Source organism: Schistocerca nitens, chromosome 8, assembly GCF_023898315.1.
Source record: "Schistocerca nitens isolate TAMUIC-IGC-003100 chromosome 8, iqSchNite1.1, whole genome shotgun sequence".
Classification (NCBI taxonomy): Eukaryota; Metazoa; Arthropoda; class Insecta; order Orthoptera; family Acrididae; genus Schistocerca; species Schistocerca nitens.
In genome coordinates, this window is record NC_064621.1 from 102,438,978 (window position 1) to 102,457,599 (window position 18,622).

General features: G+C 38.0%; 1 protein-coding gene across 1 annotated transcript in view; it reads left to right on the top strand.

Moving 5' to 3' along the window:
- Positions 1-16,193, top strand: part of LOC126199424 (uncharacterized) — a gene marked incomplete at its 5' end in the record, with an annotated part of 737,054 nt that extends 720,861 nt beyond the window's left edge. The window contains one exon of the mRNA XM_049936342.1: positions 12,861-16,193. Within this exon, the coding sequence (XP_049792299.1) occupies positions 12,861-12,973 (113 nt within the window). The remainder of the gene's footprint in view (positions 1-12,860) is intronic.
- Positions 16,194-18,622: the final 2,429 nt, after the last annotated feature.

Consider the following 18,622-nt stretch of genomic DNA (forward strand, 5'->3'; position numbering starts at 1 on the left):
GTGGCAAGCCGTTTTCGGTGGGACCACTCGTAAAATCGTGCATGGTAGCAGTTGCAGAATGTTTGTTTCCAAGAGAGGTGCAGGCAATCGAAGGGGTTTGCCTGTCGAAGCAAACAATGTCTCGTCGAATCTTGGACATAGCAGCGGATTTAAAGATACAGCTCAGGAAAAAAGGCGGAGAGCTTTGTTGCATTTTCGTTAGCGCTTGACAAAAGCACCGACGTAGCGGACTGTGCTCAGCTTGCAGTCTTTGTGCGTGGTGTTGACATGGAGCTGCAAGTAACTGAAGAACTCTTGGATGTGGTACCACTCGATTACACCGAAACAAGACGTGACATTTTTGAAGCTGTTTGTGAATCAGTGGACAATATGAATTTGACGTGGGATAAGCTCCATTCTGTAGCGACAGACGGTGCACCACAAATGGTCGGGAGTCACCACGGTTTTGCTTCTCGTTTGAAAAATAAACTCAGGGACGAATTCGGGAAAGACATTTTGACTCTTCATTGTTATATTCACCAAGAGGCACTGTGTGCTGAATCAGTAGAGCTAGGTGGCGTAATGAAAGATGTTGTGAAGTGTGTAAATTTTGTGTGGCGTCACGGTATGAATCATCGCCAATTCAAAGGATTCCTGGAAGATATGGAAGCGGAGTATGGGGATATACCTTACCACAGTACAGTTCGTTGGCTGACTCGGGGAAAAGTTCTTGATGTTTTCTTTGCCATTCATGAGGAAATATTCCTTTTTCTCGAAATGGAAGGGGAAGAAATGCGTTGTCTGAAAGATATAAAATGGATATCAGACCTGACGTTCCTAGCTGACATAACAATGCATCTGAATAATTTAAATCTGTCATTGCAGGGCAAAGGGCAGCTAATCGTTGACATGCACGACCAGATCAAAGAGTTCATGGAAAAGTTACGTTTATTTTAGAGGCAGATGAGTATTGGACATTTAACGTTCTTCAATCGTCTTGCTTCTTTAAAACTACCTGAAGGTACTACTTTCGGCGATTACCAAGGAAAGTTAAAACAGTTCATCACGTCGTTTGAAACACGATTCCCTCACTAGTTTGGAAATGGAACTTAAGGTGTTCAGCACTTCTTTTTCAGTTTCCTCTGATGACTTGTCATCATCACTTCAATTGGAGATTATTGATTTGCAAAATTTCAACTTTGTTGAAAGATAGGTAACAACACGTTGGATTTGTCATGATGGTATCGTCATGTGCATGTTTGGATCTACGTATTGTTGTGAGCAGCTTTTCTCAGCAATGAAAAGAGGAAAAAGTAAGAAACGATCGTTTCTTCAGGATGCAACAATGAAGGCCATCCTCCGCATTAACGGTGCGAACACTTTGACGCCTGATATTTCCGATCTTGTAATGAAAATAAAATGTCAAGCTACAGAGGTCCAATAAATTTAGCACGCAATTTCTCGTAAAACAGTTGTTTCTTATTTATTTCCTGAACATCGTATTTCCTGGTGTAGCATGCCACCACGTCTTAGCAGCTAAGAGTATGAGGTTGTCGATCTTGTAAGACGCAGCTGGCACATCAAAACGCTTGCCGGCATGCCGGCCCACTTGACAGGGCACAGCGAGCGACACGGCTCCCTGGAGCAGGGAGCGCTCCGCGGCTCACAACGGAGCCGACGAGCTGGAACAGCCTGCTGTAGAGCCTACCACCATGTTTCTAGGAGCCAACCACAATGTTTCTAGATGTTGCAAATAGTATCAACCTTGTTCCGTTGTCATTACTTATGGCATGTTTACTACAGATACCGATTATTGGTCTGCAGATCTGTTGTCTTCCCACCTGGACATTTAGGTCTCCAGCTGCTATTTTTATATCATGGCCTGGGCATTCATCATATGCTCTTTCCAGAAATTCATAGAAAGGTTCTCTCTCCTCATCCTCTGATTCTTCAGTTGGTGCATTCACATTAGTTATGGAATAATTGAAGAATTTCCCTTTCATCCTAAGTGTTGATGGTTTTGGGTTTACAGGATTAAATCCTATTACTTACTGCTTTAGTTGGTGATGCACCACAAATCCAGTCCCGAATTCATGGCTCCTTTCGCTACAGCTATAAAATAGGTTTGCTTCTTTCTTTTCTGGATTTCCACTCCCGGTCTATCTTACTTCTTGTAATGCTATGATGCTCTGCTTCAGTTTATTATTTGCTCTAGCATCACTTTTAAGTGCTCCTGGGCGGTATAGTGATCTCCCATTCCAAGTACCAATGAATAAATCCAATTTACACTTTATATAATTTTCTTGCTTTTCTTGTCTCCATTGTTTGGTTGCCCATCCCCAATAACATTGTTCATGCCATGTCTGTCATTCTTTATCCATATTGCTTTTCTTTGTTGAAGTTTCGTAACAGAAATTCTGTTTATAAGAAGAGTAAAAAAATGACCCAGAAAATAACAGCCAATCTCCATACCATCACTTTGCTGTATAATTCTTGAACTTATTCTTAGTTTGAATATAATATGTTTCTTTAAGATGGAAATGCTACTGTCCAGATATCAACACAAATTTAGAAAGTATCACTTGTGTGAAACTCATCTTGCCATTTTCTCACATGATATCCTGAAAAACATGGATGAATGGCCTTTGACAGATTCCATATTTCTCCACTTCCAGAAAGTAAAATGTGAGTAAATGCAGATGAGTAGTAGGAAATACAAACCTGTAATTTTTTGATACAACATTAGTAGCATTCTGGTTGATGCAATTACATTGTTTAAATGCCTTGGTGTAACGCTGCAGTGTGTTGTAATATGGAATGAGCATGTGAGGTTTGTAGTATGACTGACTTGATTGGGAGACTTTTGCAAAAGTGTGGTTCATCAGTAAAGGAGAGTGCGTATAGGACACTAGTTTGTCCCTGTTCTTGAATACTGCTCAAGTGTTTGGGATCCACACCAGGTTGGATTAAAGGAAGACATCGAAACAAATTTTTTTTTTGGGGGGGGGGGGGGGGCGGCTGCTGATGTGTTACTGCTAAGTTCAAACAACAAGCAAGAGTTATGGAGATGCTTGAGGAACTCATTGAGAATCCCTTGAGGGAAGACAACGTGCTTTTCCCAAATCACTATAGAGAAATTTTGGAGAACTAGCATTTGAAGTTGACTGCAGAATAATTCTTCAGCCACCAATGTATATTACGTGTAAGGGCCACAAAGACAAGACAAGAGAAATTAGGGCTTGTATGCAGTCATATAGACACTCATTTTGCCCATGCTATATTTGTTAGTGGAACAGGAAAGGAAATGAATAGTAGTGATACAAGGTACCCTCCACCGTGCTTGTGGAGTATGTATGTAGATGCAAATGTGTTAGAACCTAGAATTTTGAGTTGGTTCTACCTGATATGTGGGATCTCACACAGAGGAAAAATCAGGATTTGGCAAACATTTTTTTACTTTGGTAAATTTGACACCTTCTATGCTATTGTGCCAAAGGTGAAGAATTTACTGTTAGTTTATCCAATTCAAATAGTGAAAATCATCAGACACCAATAAAGTATGTCTTCTGCTTGTGGTGGCTAACAATGCCAAAAATATTGAATTACCTTTTAACATGAAAAGTTGATACAGTGTCCTGAATTTCAGCCTCAAAGTCGCTATAATATTCAACTAGATTATGGCAGAAGGAAAACATTTGTCTATACACTCTTACACATGCAGTTCCAACTCTTTCTATTACAGTACTGCCAGTATAAATAAGGAATTTCTGATGAGTACTAGGTTGCATTATGTCCATGGTGATAGCTCTTGACATTTGATGTCTCAGGTTACTTGGTGTGGTTGATTAATGGTGTACTTCCAGATGTTCAGCCAAATTGTTTCCACTTTACGCACAATATACCAGTGACTACTCAGTTGTCTTCTTCAGATGTACTTGTCACCTTCACTTCAAGCAGACTGTGAACTACTGTTAGTCTCGCACTGCCATTTATAGTTAGGTTTGGATCCCTGTGCTCCTCAATAATCTTTTGTTTTTCAGAGCCCAGACTGATTTCCCATGAGACACACATTCTCTCAGTGTTCCCAGATATGATGGATGTGATGCTTGATGAGTTCTTAATAAATTGAATGCTGTACCACAAGCCTTGTTTGAATCGAAACGTTCATCCCTGTTTATCAGATCTTCCAATGCCTTTATTTCAGCAGACTCTTAATTATGTTGTTCCAGAAACTCAGTATTTGAACAATGATACTGGTCTCATCATATTTCAGTTCATGAATATATTTGAGACAGTGCTTGGCAACAGCTGATTTTCGTGGTTGTTTTAGTCAGGTGTGTTGCTAATGTTCCTTGCATCTCTCCTTGAGTTCTGATAGTCTGCCCACATGTAATATGAGGGCTATTCAAAAAATATCCAACCTGTTTTTTATTGTTCAACTGACAATCACACTGGGATGCACACAATCTATGTTTGTAGACATACATAGTGTGCATGCCTGATTCTTTTCACGACTGTGGAAACAACCAGTCACTGGTTAGCCATTGACAAATAAATGAGTGTAAGTGGTAGTCGTATTTTGTGTTGTGAGCAAAATGACAGAGAAAGTGGATCAACAATATTGCATAAGATTCTCAAGTTGAAACTGTAGTGGACTGACAAGGCAGCCAGTCCACCGTAACGGGTAGCCGAAAGGGCACACGTACACACACGCCGACTGGCGCGAAGTCTGGAACAGGATACGTGATGAATGTGATAAAGAAAAGAACGTAGCTACTAGAACACTTAACTTTTATATCGTCCTTTGGTATACAGCATTCTTGATGATACAAGTGAGACTCTTTAGATTCATGAAGTAACTAATGGCGCCTTGCTAGGTCGTAGCCATGGACTTAGCTGAAGGCTATTCTAACTGTCTCTCGGCAAATGAGAGAAAGGCTTCGTCAGTGTAGTCGCTAGGAACGTCGTCGTACAACTGGGGCGAGTGCTCGTACGTCTCTCTAGACCTGCCATGTGGTGGCGCTCGATCTGCAATCCTGACAGTGGCGACACGCGGGTCCGACATGTACTAATGGACCGCGGCCGATTTAAGCTACCACCTAGCAAGTGTGGTGTCTGGCGGTGACACCACAGAAACAATCCACAAGATTCAACAAGTGTTTGGAGATGAAGCAATGAGTATCTCTGAGAAAGGAGTAGGAGTTGTAGAAACACTTCAAAAATGGTCACTCATTAATGAAGAGTGAAGTGTGTTGAGGTAGGCCCTCAACATTCGCAAATGAGGTTGCTATTGACCATGTAAGGACCCTGGTGATGCAGGATATATGAATTGTGATCAAAGAACTTGCAGACAGGGTTTTAAATGAGTATTGGACCTATTCATTCCATTTTAACAGAACATTTGGACGTTAAGAGGATCTCGGCAAAATTTGTGCCAAAGATAGTTACAGCTGAGTAGAAGCAACCTCAATTGGAGGTCATGCAAGACATGCTGGATACTGTGGACAGTAATCCCAACTTTCTTAACACAGTGATCACTGATGATGAGTCCTAGGTTTATGGGTATGACCCAAAAACAAAGTTCCAGTTGTCACATTGCAAGCATCCATTATTCCCAAGACCCAAAAAAGTGAGGCGATCTGCAGCAATGTGAAAATCATGCTGACCTTCTTTTTACTCCAATGGCACGATCCATCATGAGTGCAGCCCAGAAGTTATTAATGTTAATAAGTAGTATTACCAAAATGTTCTTTGTTGCCTTTGTGAAACAGTGAGATGCAAACAGCAGTAGAAAATTGTCATCTTCACAGCAATAGCAACCCGTTCATTATTCACAATTAATTCAGAGTTTTTTGGCCAAACACAATATGTCTGTGGTTTGTCAGCCTCCATATGGCTTTTCTCTAACCTGAAAAAGACTCTGAAAGGGACCAGATTTGAAAACAGGGGAAACAATATTCAGAATTTGACAGAGCAGCTGCACACAATACCATATTGGGCTTTCCAGTGATGCTTCCAGCAGTGGCAGCAGCATTGGGAGAGGTGTGTAGAAGCTGTAGGAGACTACTTCACAGGCAACTGGTGTCAAACTATTTTATCTGATTAAAGATTGATTTTATAAATAAAAGTCAGATACATTTTGAACAGCCCTTGTACATGCCACATTTGCATGGAATGCAGTACATACCTGACTTTTGGAGACCTCGACTGTCTTTAAAATTACAGGAGCAAAATATGCAGCCTACTCTGTTTCATTAGGAGTCCACTGATCTTCCTGGGTATGGGGTAGCATAAGATGGCTGAGTGATTCTTGGGTTCTGTACCTCTGTCTCAGTTTCAACCTCTTTCTCGCATGTTCTTGAGTTTGACTGCAATACCAGCTCAATTTGGCAGTCAGAGTACCCATTCCTTCAGAACATTATTCATAGATGTTGCAATTCTTCAACAAAACTCTCCTTGTCTGAAAGTGTTAGAGCTCAATGGACCAGAGCCTTCAGCACCAAATTTCTTTGTGATCGATGATCATGGCTCAAGATGTGCAGATAGTGTTTAGTGTGGAAAGGTTTGGGTTAGTACTCAGACCAGATATTAGTACTCAGACCAGATATTATTTCAGGGACCTAAAGTTTCAGTCACCCCCTGTCCTTTATGCATTTGTTCCTTTCAGTTTTTCAGGAGTATCAAGGTGCTACCACCGTTTATATTGATGGATATGCTTTTACATCTTCCACTGGCCAGGAAGAAATTTTTTGGGTTAAATATGTAGTGTTTATATGGCAGAACTGATAACCATTAACAGAACCCTGTATCTTATTAAACAGACCTTCCTCAACTGTATTTTAATTTGTAGTGACTCAGTGAGTAGTCTCTAGGCTATTGATCAACATTTTTCTTGTCACCCTGTAATATCTGCTACTCATGATCCTCTCTTTGACATTAGTCTCATCGCTTGCTCATTTGTCTTTATCTATGCTATAAATCTAGTACATGAGTGGTAACTGTACAGATGTAGTAGCCATAAAACACAGAGAAAGACAAGTGAGCTCAGAAGTAACTGTATACATCAGGTCTAGTGGTCTAGCGGTGAAACACATGCCTGGAACCCAAAAGATTGCAGTATCAGATTGTGGTCTGCATTTTAACGTAGCCTTCACCTCTCAGTGATGTGAGGAGTCACCAGAAATATCACGCGGTTCGGGTTCCATGATAAACTGTAGATCCCCTTTCCTTGGTAGGACTACTGGAATAGGTTAAGGATGTGCAAGTTGCCAAAGTTCGTTCAGTTGAAAGCCTTACACCAGGCCACTGAGCCAAATGAAATTACTAATATGAGTAATTGTCCAGAATAACTGTGTGAATCAGACTGCATCCATGAAGCAAACAAAGTTCTGTTTTTAATAAACTGTAGCGAAATCAGCAATTCAGTTGCCAGGTAGCAAATCGCCAATAGACCTGTATCCAAGATAAAATGAGTTTTCTGGTGGAAAGTATTAATACCAACCGGAAATAATTAGTGAAGCTGAGATCTTTCCTGATGTGCGTTTCATATGAACTATCTCTCTTTCCACATAGTATCTATGTGGTGGCTCAGAAGAGAAGCGAATCTGCTTTCCACAGATTTCATAAAGTATATTCAAGTTTAAAAGTGATTTTATCTCCAATGTTATGCACTAAGAGTGAACATCTTCCACAGATATACAGAAAAGTATGTTATATATATTTTAATAGAAATCACCCAGCTAGCACACTGTTTACTACAACTTCTTAAGAATATTGTGCTGCTACTGCCACAACATAGGTTATATTTCTAGTCAGATCTCTTGAATCCAATTTTTTATTTACTTACATGAAAAATAACAAGAAGCTATGCTGTTGTCTGGTAAAGAAGGCTGTAGTTGACCAGACATAAGTAGAATGACATTCTCAACTCAAAATTAATTACATCCACTGTCACAGCAAACCCAAAAATCCTGTGCTCATTTCTCTGCAAATAATTTTTTTTTTCAAAATAGCAGGCTGCAATCTGAATAATGAACAAAATATTTTATACCTCTAAATCAAAGAACATTATACATTTTTAGTTGCTGATGCCACATAATTAAACTGTCTCTGATTCTCTTCTCTCTCCCTCTCAAGTTTTCATCGGTAGCAGCCAGATGATACTCAAGCCATGTATTTGGATCATCTGCATCTCTTTCAGAGAAATACATGTAGATTACAACTGAACTTACAAACCCTCAACAGAAAAAGCCTATATTTAGAAATGATACCATACAGTGTCTGAAGTCATGTGAGTGTCACAGAGGACAATCTGCCTGACAGTTTGGCTAGAGGAATGATTACTTGTCCAATATTCACTTTGATGATCCTGGGTACAGATTTGCAGTTTCTGACAGTGCCCCTACTCACTCAGAGATGGAACAGCATCTGGTGGACTATGCCCCCTCTAACAAACTCCACACTATAAACAATGCCATAGCTGCAAGGCATTCCTTCTCTTGTTCCCCCTGGGTAGACTCTACCATTGTATGTCAGCTCCACACGAGTCATGTCAGATTAATTCATAGTTTCATCATAGATGTAATGAGCCACCTCCACATTGTGGAGGCAGTAGATATCCTGACAGAATGCCCGCCCCCCCCTCCCATATCTTTCTGGCGCTCCATACTAAGCACAGTCTTCCAGATTGTTTGCCTCTAGTGCTGGGAGACAGTGTAAGAACAGTTGAACCGATTCTTCATTCCCTCCAAAAAGTGGTTTTTGTTCTCAGATCTGACACTTCAAACTGCTTTTGTGGCAGAGTGACTGTTTAGCTGAATTTTTGGTTCTGTGTAGCCTTACTGCATCTTTCTCTCATCCTGTGTAATTCCTATACCCTTATCACTGACTTTTTAATTATCTTTATTGCTTGCTTGTAAGCAATCTCTGCTTCTTGGTTTGGGTTTGAAATTTTGACCACAGGGTACCCTGTCTGTTTTCTGGGCACATTACAGAAACTTCATAGCAGTCAACACTACAGTGTCCCAAAATGGCACTGTATTGGTACATTTTGTAGAACCTGTCTTCATTCATCTTGCATGTAGGGAAGTCCAAGGCAATGCCCTTACTGCTGAAAGTCAGTACTGGGAATGATTTTTCTAACAGAAGTCATCCATTATGGTGGCTGTTTGCATCTGTAGATTGGCAGGAAATTGTTTTGTTACAACCAAGAAGTGAAGGACCTGGGAGGCATTGTGCACATCCAAGTTCAATGATGAAATGCTAGTACATTTTCCAGAGAATTCCATTGCAAGCGCATGTGTTGTTACAGATGCAGTGAAAGCATCATAGAGTAGTGTATGTCGACTGCTCCACCAGAAGCATTTTCTTCTGTATCATCCAAGATGGGTCCATAGTTTCAGATAGGTCAACTTTGCTCCATGATTAAAAGAATCCTAACAGCTTGATCATATTCTATTTCCAAGTGCAGTTTTCTGTAAATGTCTTGTCTGGCATTTTAAACAACCATCTCATTGGGCCATATCTCCTAACTCATTAGTTCATTGGATACATTAGCTACCTGTTCCTGCAAATGTTTCACTTGAGCTTTTGGAACATGTGCCCATAGATAGACTTATTTGGTAGAATTAAAGATACCTGTCACATCATTTGAAACATGGCAGATATTTGAAAGTGTACAACAGACTGTGGTATGCTGATGTTATGTGCGCATTGAGGTTGGTAGGCATAAGTTTGAACAGCTTTTGTGAACAGTATAATTGTTGTTATGATCAATATGACTAATTTAAACCTGGTATTTAAATCTTATTTTTGTACTACTGTAGCATAATATGTAAGTAACTTTAAAGTACTTTAATGTTAGTGGTCATCAGCACCATCATAATCATCTTCTTCTTCTTCTTCTTCTTCTTGCACATTTTCCAGCCTCTGGCTGGGTCTGCTTAAAACATAATCCTCTCCATCATTTCCTGTTTTCCCTCCGTCTTTCTCTCTCCACTCTGTCTCAGTCGTCTCCCCTCTTCACCATCCATTGCTTCACTCCAGCGACTCATCTATTTCTTGATCTTTCCCTAAGTCTCTTGCCTGCTGTTGTCATTCCACAGTCCTGTCGCAGTATCCTGCCAATGCCAATTCTTTTAATGTGCCTATATTGTCTTAATCTTTTGTATAGCCTCTTGCATGATCCTTTCATTCACTATTTCTCTCGCTCTCTCATTTGTTACTCTATCTGTTCTAGTAAGTCCTATTATGCTTCTTTGAAATTTTGTCTCACAAACCTGTAACCTACTCACCCACTTTTCCTTCATTACCCAAGTTTCTGATGCAAGAATAATATACTGGGTATAAGATTTACTTATTTTTTGGTGGTACATCTGTGCTCCAGGCTCTGTACAAAATCATGAGCTTGCTTCCACCTTCTGTTTATCTCCTGATAATTGCTGCCACTGTCTTCTGTTATGCTCCCCAGGTACTTTTAATGTTCCACTTTCTTTAGTACTTGCCCTCAGGTACTCATACCTGTTGCTTTCATATTATCATCTCTTGTTCATGCTGCCACCACTGTTGTTTAATCTATAATGGTGATGAAAAATTGAGGGGGCAGTAAACTTCCTTTGCTTCAGCTAATTTTTCTGTTTAAACAAGCCTGTCTTCTCTCCACCTATTTTTAGACAACTCACACTACCTTGATACATTTTCTTTATTATTCTCATACTCAGTTTTCCAGTTTCCCTTTTCTGAACGGTTCCCCATATCTTGCTCTTTTTCACACTATCATACACCTTCTCGACATCCAGGACCACATTTACTAAATTCTCTTGGAGCTGCCATACACTAAAATCTAGATCCACTGTCGACCTTCCTGGTCTAGACCCATACTGTTTCTCTCTTTCCTCTTCCTACTATGTTTTGTACTTTCTTTTTCAGAGTCTTCTCAGATACCTTGGCAGCATGGCACATCAAAGTGCACGAGAGCAATATGAAAAGGACAGATTGCTACTCACTACATACCAGAGATGCCCATCAAAAGAGACTGATTGATATTGTTAGCTATTATACTAAGACCTTCGTCAGACATAGAGAAAATCCACACACGTTTATAAATCACCAACCTGTGTACATTTGTGGGAAAAAGTGTGAACACAAGGGCGTCAAAACAAAAACAATTTAACTAACAGACAGGTGCACTGCAGCTTTTAAATATGTAGTCTCTGATATTCATTGCAAGTTTCCCATTAAATTCATTAGTCTGTTTCACTTCCTCACTTGCATATTTTTTGGATTAAGAGAAGAACAGCGCAACCCGTCTTTTCTCCTGTCAATAAAAACTGTCATTGTAAATGGATAGAGGTGATAATGTTGGCACATTAGACCTTGACACAGAGGAATGGCTTTAGTATCAGTTCACTTATGAATTCTACCATTATATTTGTTTCTTCTCTGTGCATTTTGATTCAGTAATTTAAGTGATGGAAAAGTTAAGTGTATGTGTGTGTGTGTGTGTGTGTGTGTGTGTGTTTGAAAAGCAGGATGAAACATATCTCTAATTGACAAATTTAGTAAATGTGGCAGAAGTCTTCTGAACAATGAATAGTGTGTAAGAAGGGTCAGTATTTTGTAACATAGGTCTGTGGACTCCAAATTAACCTTGCAAATTAGGAAGACAAGGAGCAGAGAAGTGGAAAGCTGCCAAACACAAAGATGGATTTCTCAGTCTTTATGTGAACAATAAGGGGCATGAAAAGAGAAGGAGAAGATTACCGTAGAAAAAAGGAAGAAACCAGATAAACACAATTAAAAACACAAAAGGAAAAAGGAAGTAGCTTGAGAAAGGAAAATGGAAGGGAAACAGTAAATTATGAATGTAAGTGTTTTTAGAGGAGATGCTGGTGTAAATTGCAGTACTTAAGTGCAGTCTAAACAGTTTAATGGATATTAATTGAAGTATTGTGAGAAATCTCCATAGACAATTTTGATGAATTGGACTGAGAAATGCAGGTACGTGACAGAGAAAATTTACATTTATAAAGTTTGAATTGTCGGATGGAGAATCCAGATGACCTGAGGAGCGAAACATACAGTTACACCTATATCATCAACTGCACAATGTCCTACTTGATGTGTACATTGTTAATTTGCACCCATTCCTCCTTATCAATGACCTGAAAGTACCACCCCAGTAATCTGTATAAAGAGAAATAACAGTTGCAGGGACAGAGGGATATTAACCTGCCTCCCTTTGGATTGGGAGGGGTGGAGGACTCCAGGGTAATGCTTTTTATCTTCCTCATTTTTCCTCCTCATGCCTTTTCTTTTTACCTTTGTGATAAAGAACTCTTATTGCTCAGAATTCATTGTGTACACTTCAATATTGCTCTTCATCTGATCAGTATCCCAAATGCCACCATGCAGAAATCTGCTCATCACAAAAGGAGTACTTGTATGTTAGGACATGTCAGTTTATTTTAACTGAAACATCCAAGAACTAAGTGTTTCATTTGATATGACCACAAAACAATTAATTCAAATCATGAAGAACTGAAATTGGTATGTAGTTCCTAGAAGGCCCTAATGCAGAAAGAAACAGATGGCTCGTAAACTGTATTTACTGGGGAAAAGCCATTTTTTTTTTCTTTAAATACATAGGTCACAAGTGAAACATGAGATATAATCTTTCGCTCTTCTTTCATATTGTGTTAATTATGTTATGGTTAACAAATATAGAACTTCTCATCAAAACCAACACTTTGGTGTAACAAATAGACCAATAAACTGGGAATACACTAAATGTGTGAAATACAAAGAAAATCATTATCTGTGTCATATACTACTAAATTATGTATTTTCTTTATCTGTTCTAATATATATTTTGTTGTTTACAGTAAAAGCTCTTGCTACCCTGCCATTAAAAACTGAGTCAAGTTTTGATGAAGATGACTTGTCTCCAGTCCAGCCTCTTCCGCTATTTCAACAGCGAGAGAATTATTTCTCTTAGTGGATGATTAACATTCCATACTTTCAACAGATACAGACTATCTTTTTATGTCTTCCTTAAACTGGCCCCACAAATAACTTGTCTGATACATATTCATCCTTTAGTGGTGGCCTTTTGTGTCGTGTTGTGAAATATACTGGGACATTATTTATAATTTAATCATAAGGAAATGCAGTGGACATTCCATGAATATTTAACAAGTGCTTTTAAAGTGTGAATAATAGGTGCCACACTTAAAAATGTATATGTGAGGCCAAAGAAACATAAAGCAAGCAAGTGAGTCAGTGTTTTACTACTGTATAAACCTGGAGGATATTGAATTTGTTCTCCTTACACAAAAGTACAGCTATATATTTCCTTAATGCATTTGTTTTTGTTATATAGACCTGATATTTTCATTTGCGTTGTGCAATTTGCTGCATGAAACGTTACTTTCTTTGATTTTGTTGCCTATTAACAAATCCCAAAATAAAGTGCCAATGATTTACATTAATGATAAGTATAGGCAACAGCCATGCATCTGTATGCCTCCAGCAAGTAGCCTAATCGGCCAGTGACAGTTCCAGAATTACATCTGTATATGGTTTAGAGTGTTAAACAGGGTTTTCATGTAGGGATATAAAAACTGAGAGTTCTGAAAATTTCATGTACTATAGATCTGAGCACATGATGAAGTTCTCACAACAGGCTGTTATGGTACATTAGTTGTATATGATAAAAATGCACTTTTTAGAAATACTTTTCATTTTTATTTTCTGTCATAAAATTTACTGACTATGATAGAATTCTAAGTTAATGACAATTGCAATTATTACTCAGCAGTCGTACCAATACTCAATAATGTTGTCTTTGAGGTTAATGGACAGTTTATTCGGAAACTGTAAGAACCAGAAACTACTGAAGGTTAGACGTTAAAAAGACCTACTTTTATTGAACTACCAGAGTGGCAGGTGCAATTAACTGTTTTCTGCAGATCATATATTCTTGCTATTCAAGAGTTGTTTAAGAGTGCATCGTAGTAATGAATTGTCAAAAACACTGATTTTCATTACCTAGGCCTCTCACATTGGTCTGAACTGTTTCATGTTAAAACTGTAACAAACCAACCAGTGTCTGACAGCATCTTTCACACCAAAAACAAGTTATGTACTTTCAAAGGTTCTTGCTATTTTTGTTGTGACTTCATTGAACTTTGGTTTCAAATATTATTTATTTTAAAGTAAAATTCAAAGCCAAGAGCATGTTTGCAAAAGTTTGTATCAAGAAAGGAAAGTATAGCAGACTTCAGTATTTTGCTCCTCGGGTAAGGTTTCAGTCAGTTAGCTGAATATCTTCTCTCCTTAAATTAATTGTGCTACTTGAAACAAGGAGAGTATTCTATGTTTGTTAAAAAGAAAAAGCCTGCAACAAATTTTTTTTCTTTGTTACCACGTACCAGATTGACATTCATGTCATTCTAGAGGATTAAACTGCAAATATTGAAATTTTTAGCATTGTCTTGTTTGTAGTCTAATGTTAAGCATCCAAATACAAGATGTCCTATAACATTGTTTAGAAATAGAAATTTTTGTGGTACACTATTTGCAACAGTTGTTAACCATTTTCTATGGTAACCAGACTTGTTCAGAGGTAACAAAAAGGGGAACAGAAAGTGTGGAATAAGAGTTGAAACAAATGCAGTATTTGTGGGAACCTTTCAAATTACAAAACTAAATTTTGGATGAATTTGAAATAGTATCCGAGAGCCCTATTTCAGTTGTTTGTTGCATAGTTTTAAATTCAGTCTTTCATTTATATGGAAAAATAAGCATTATCAACAAGAGTGAAAGTCTGATGACAGTTTTGAAATATATAATATTTATTGTGTGCTTATAAGTAAAGACAATTCAGGACATTTGAATATCTTGCCAAACTTTTTAGTATATGCACCTGCCAGTCTCTAGTAAGTAATGTTTATACATAAGGCTTTGTGAAACCTATGAATGGGGCATTTAACATGCAGGATATGGCTGGATAGCAATTAAAACTGGCAGAAGAAATTGAAAGGTTCAATATAATTATTACTTTTTAATATTCATAAGTTATAACCATAATGAATAATTTTTGTCACATTCATAATTTTCCTACATACATTATTGATGGAAAAGTTGATGAAGGTTTCCAATTTGCATTAAACTGATAGCATGATTATGAAATATATAAATGTATATTTTAGAACCATTACATAGGTCTAAAACAGCCTTATTATAGAAGAAGATTGCTCAATGAATATAGTACTTCAACTGTGCTCAGAAATTTGATGAAATTCATAAATGTCTTTGATGAAAATGTTGCATATGTACTGTTTGAGCCCAAAGAACAAATGTTCTCTTACTTGTAGTCAGAATTGCTTCAAAAAACTCAACTCCAGTACAGTTTTCACTTTTTAAATATGCATACTTGGTAATTTTATTAAGCCCTGAAACTGCTTCTCTCATGTAGTTAACAAGTTAGTGTTTTCTTGGTTAAGATTTCCTTTTATTTACCTGTTTATACTCTTCAATCTGCTCAAAATGTACAGCATACTTAATTATTGTACAATAACTTCCATTATATATTTATACATTTATATGCCCAAAGCTTTTAAGAAATGTGTGAAATAAAAATGAGAGTAACTGGGTGGAATGGCATTAGATAATCTTGCAGCACATACTACAGTATTGAAAAACAGTGCAAATCGTGCGAGCTCACAAAGACCACAGTAACATGGTCAGATTCCTTTCGGCCTATAGTACCGAAGATACTTTTTGTAACTAACTACTATGTTTGTTTAAGTGTTGTATAAATTAATGTACTGTGCATATTACTGTATTTAAATTTTATATTAACTTGTTCATATATACATAGAAGTAAAATAAATTTGTTAATAATTCCATAACCATATATGAAATGAGGAATACATAGATTTTCTCTTACTGTTTTTAAATTTCCTCTGTATGTGTGCATGTATATGTAAATATAGATATACATATATATTTTTTATAGACTAGACTTTCTGTTTGTGAAATGATTTATGAGCAGTTAAAGCTGACTAATCACTGATACTCTTGTTCTCCAGAATTTTATGCATGAGAGATATTAAAATTGTTAATAAACAAGTCTCAGATAGCCACTGCTGACAGTTACTGTAATTTCCATGTGTTATTGATAGGAAAATGAAATGGAGAGAATATTTTTTCATTAAAACACAAAAATTTTCCACAAGTTTATTTCTTTTAACTGACCTTCCAAAAAGTAACAATTTTCTTATTTTGAAGGACAGATAATGTGTTCAATGGGATGTGTATAGATACTTGAAACTGATCCCTTCCCCTACAGTTCTGCTAAAATAAATAAATACTTTTATGCTATCCAGCTGATGCCACATAATACAGGGTGTGGTGTGGGAACCTCCTTATTTTAAACATGCAGCACACAGTGGCTATTGCTCGTTGTTGCATGGGTTTCAGCACAACCAAAAGTGCAGCGATTATTATTATTATTATTATTCTTGTGTCAGAAACATACAGGTACATGTACATACATTTTACACAGTTATGATTAAATTGCTGTTGACCAAAACTTGGCCACTTCCAGTGCATTTTCTGTTGCTCTTTGAAGGTTGTCATGCTCATTGAGGGACCGATGACCGTAGCAGTCTGGTCCCTTTAATCCCACAAACCAACCAACCATGCTCATTGAAGCTCGTCATCTGTCCAGGAGATTGGACACAATCAACACCGAAGCATATGCCACACTGTCTGTTCTTCTCCACAGTCACACCGAATATCATTTGGATCAGTGTATCCCTATTTTGCCAGGTTAACTTCCACTCCAGATCTCAGTCTATTCAGAGACTTCCAAGTTGTCCATTCCCTGTCATGGCCTGGAGGTAAAGCTTCTCTTTACCAACCGGAGGGAAGGTAGGTCGTAGCCCTCCATAGTTCTAACCTAGCTTTTTAAGCATTGGTTCTAAGTTACTTTGATGTCCTAAGGAAACCCTTGGTTGACTTCAATCATTACGGATGTGGTTCATGCCCATACAGATGATGAGTAATTTACTGTTCCACTGCCATTCTTTCCTTGTTTGCAACTATCTCTCTTCAAACAGGTGGTGGTGCTATTCAACTGGAGTGGATTTCAAGCAACCTGTTATAATTCTGGAGGTTTTGTTGAGAGCTACATCCACTTGTCTGGCATGAGTTGAATTATACCAAACAGGACACGCATACTCTGCCATAGAATAGCATAGTGCCATTGCAGATGCTCAGATTGTTTCAGGTCGACTACCCTGCTTTGATCCAGCCAGTTTTCGTAGGAGATTGTTACTGGTGGAGACTTTTTATTTGCATTTCATGCAGTGCTTTTTGAAAGTGAGAGATCTGTCAAGTGTTACTCCTAGGTATTTTGGAGTCTCTTAGTGTTCCAGTTCAACCCCCGACCATACTATTTTCAACTTGCAAGTGGCCTCCTTGTTTCTAAAATGAAAAGCACACACTTGAGTCTTTGAAGGATACGGTTTAGGCTGGTTTGTATTGTAGTAACTAGACAGATCTTCAAGGGCATTGTGAGGTTTTTCTCCACTGATTCAAAATCTGTGCTCTGGGTGGCTAGAACAAAGTCGTCAGCATATAAGAAGCTCCTTGTGCTTGGGGCTATACGTTGGTCATTCGTCTATGTATTAAACAGAGCTGCAGTCAAAAACACTTCCATGCAGGAGGCCATTCTACTGTAGTCTCCATCAACTATGCTGTCCTTGAAAGTTGATGAAGAACCTACGATTCTGCAGAAGGAAGGCGATGAGTCTGGTTAGACCTAAATCTTTGCTCAAATTGTAGACCATAGTAGCTGGTGATTGACCATATCATATGCCACTTATAAGTTGACAAATTCCACTCCTGTCACCTTCCGAGCTTCAAAGACATCTTCTATAAACTATGTGAGATTTAGCAATTGTCCAGTACAGCTTTTACCTGGACGAAATCCCGATTGCTGTGGTATAAGTGAGTGGTTAATTGATTCAAAATCAGTCTTTCCAGCAATTTGTAAAGATGACAAAATAGTGCAACTGGTTTAAAATTCTATGGATCATTTCCTTCTTTTCCAGATTTCAGCGAAGTAATCACTTGACTCTTCCACCATATCTATGAAATTTTGTTTCTGGTTACACAGTTATCGAAAAGTTGGAGAATCCATTTCTTTGTATTTAAGCCGAAGTGTTTGATTTACTCGGTTCGTATATCATCAAAGCCAGCTGATTTGCCATTTTTACTTTGTTTTATAGTCTTCTGTAGTTCTTCCATGCTGAATGATGATGAAAGGTTATTGCTCTTCTCTTTGCAGTTTCGGTTTTTGTGATTTGTGTGTTGGCTTCCTATTCATCAGTAACTGATATGCTATTTGATTGGCTGTGATATTACGATGTGTAATGGTCTTAAGTCGGATCATTGTTTAGGCGTCTTGGAAGTCTCCAAGCTTTATGACTGTCTCTCTTCAGATCCAAGTTTTCTATATTTTTATTCACTTATCCCATTTTGTCTCCCTTATAGAGGAAATAAGCTTGTTCCCTGCTTCCACAATTGCTTCACTGAAAGGGTTTTCTTCAAATATGTAGTGGTATTTCGCTAGTAG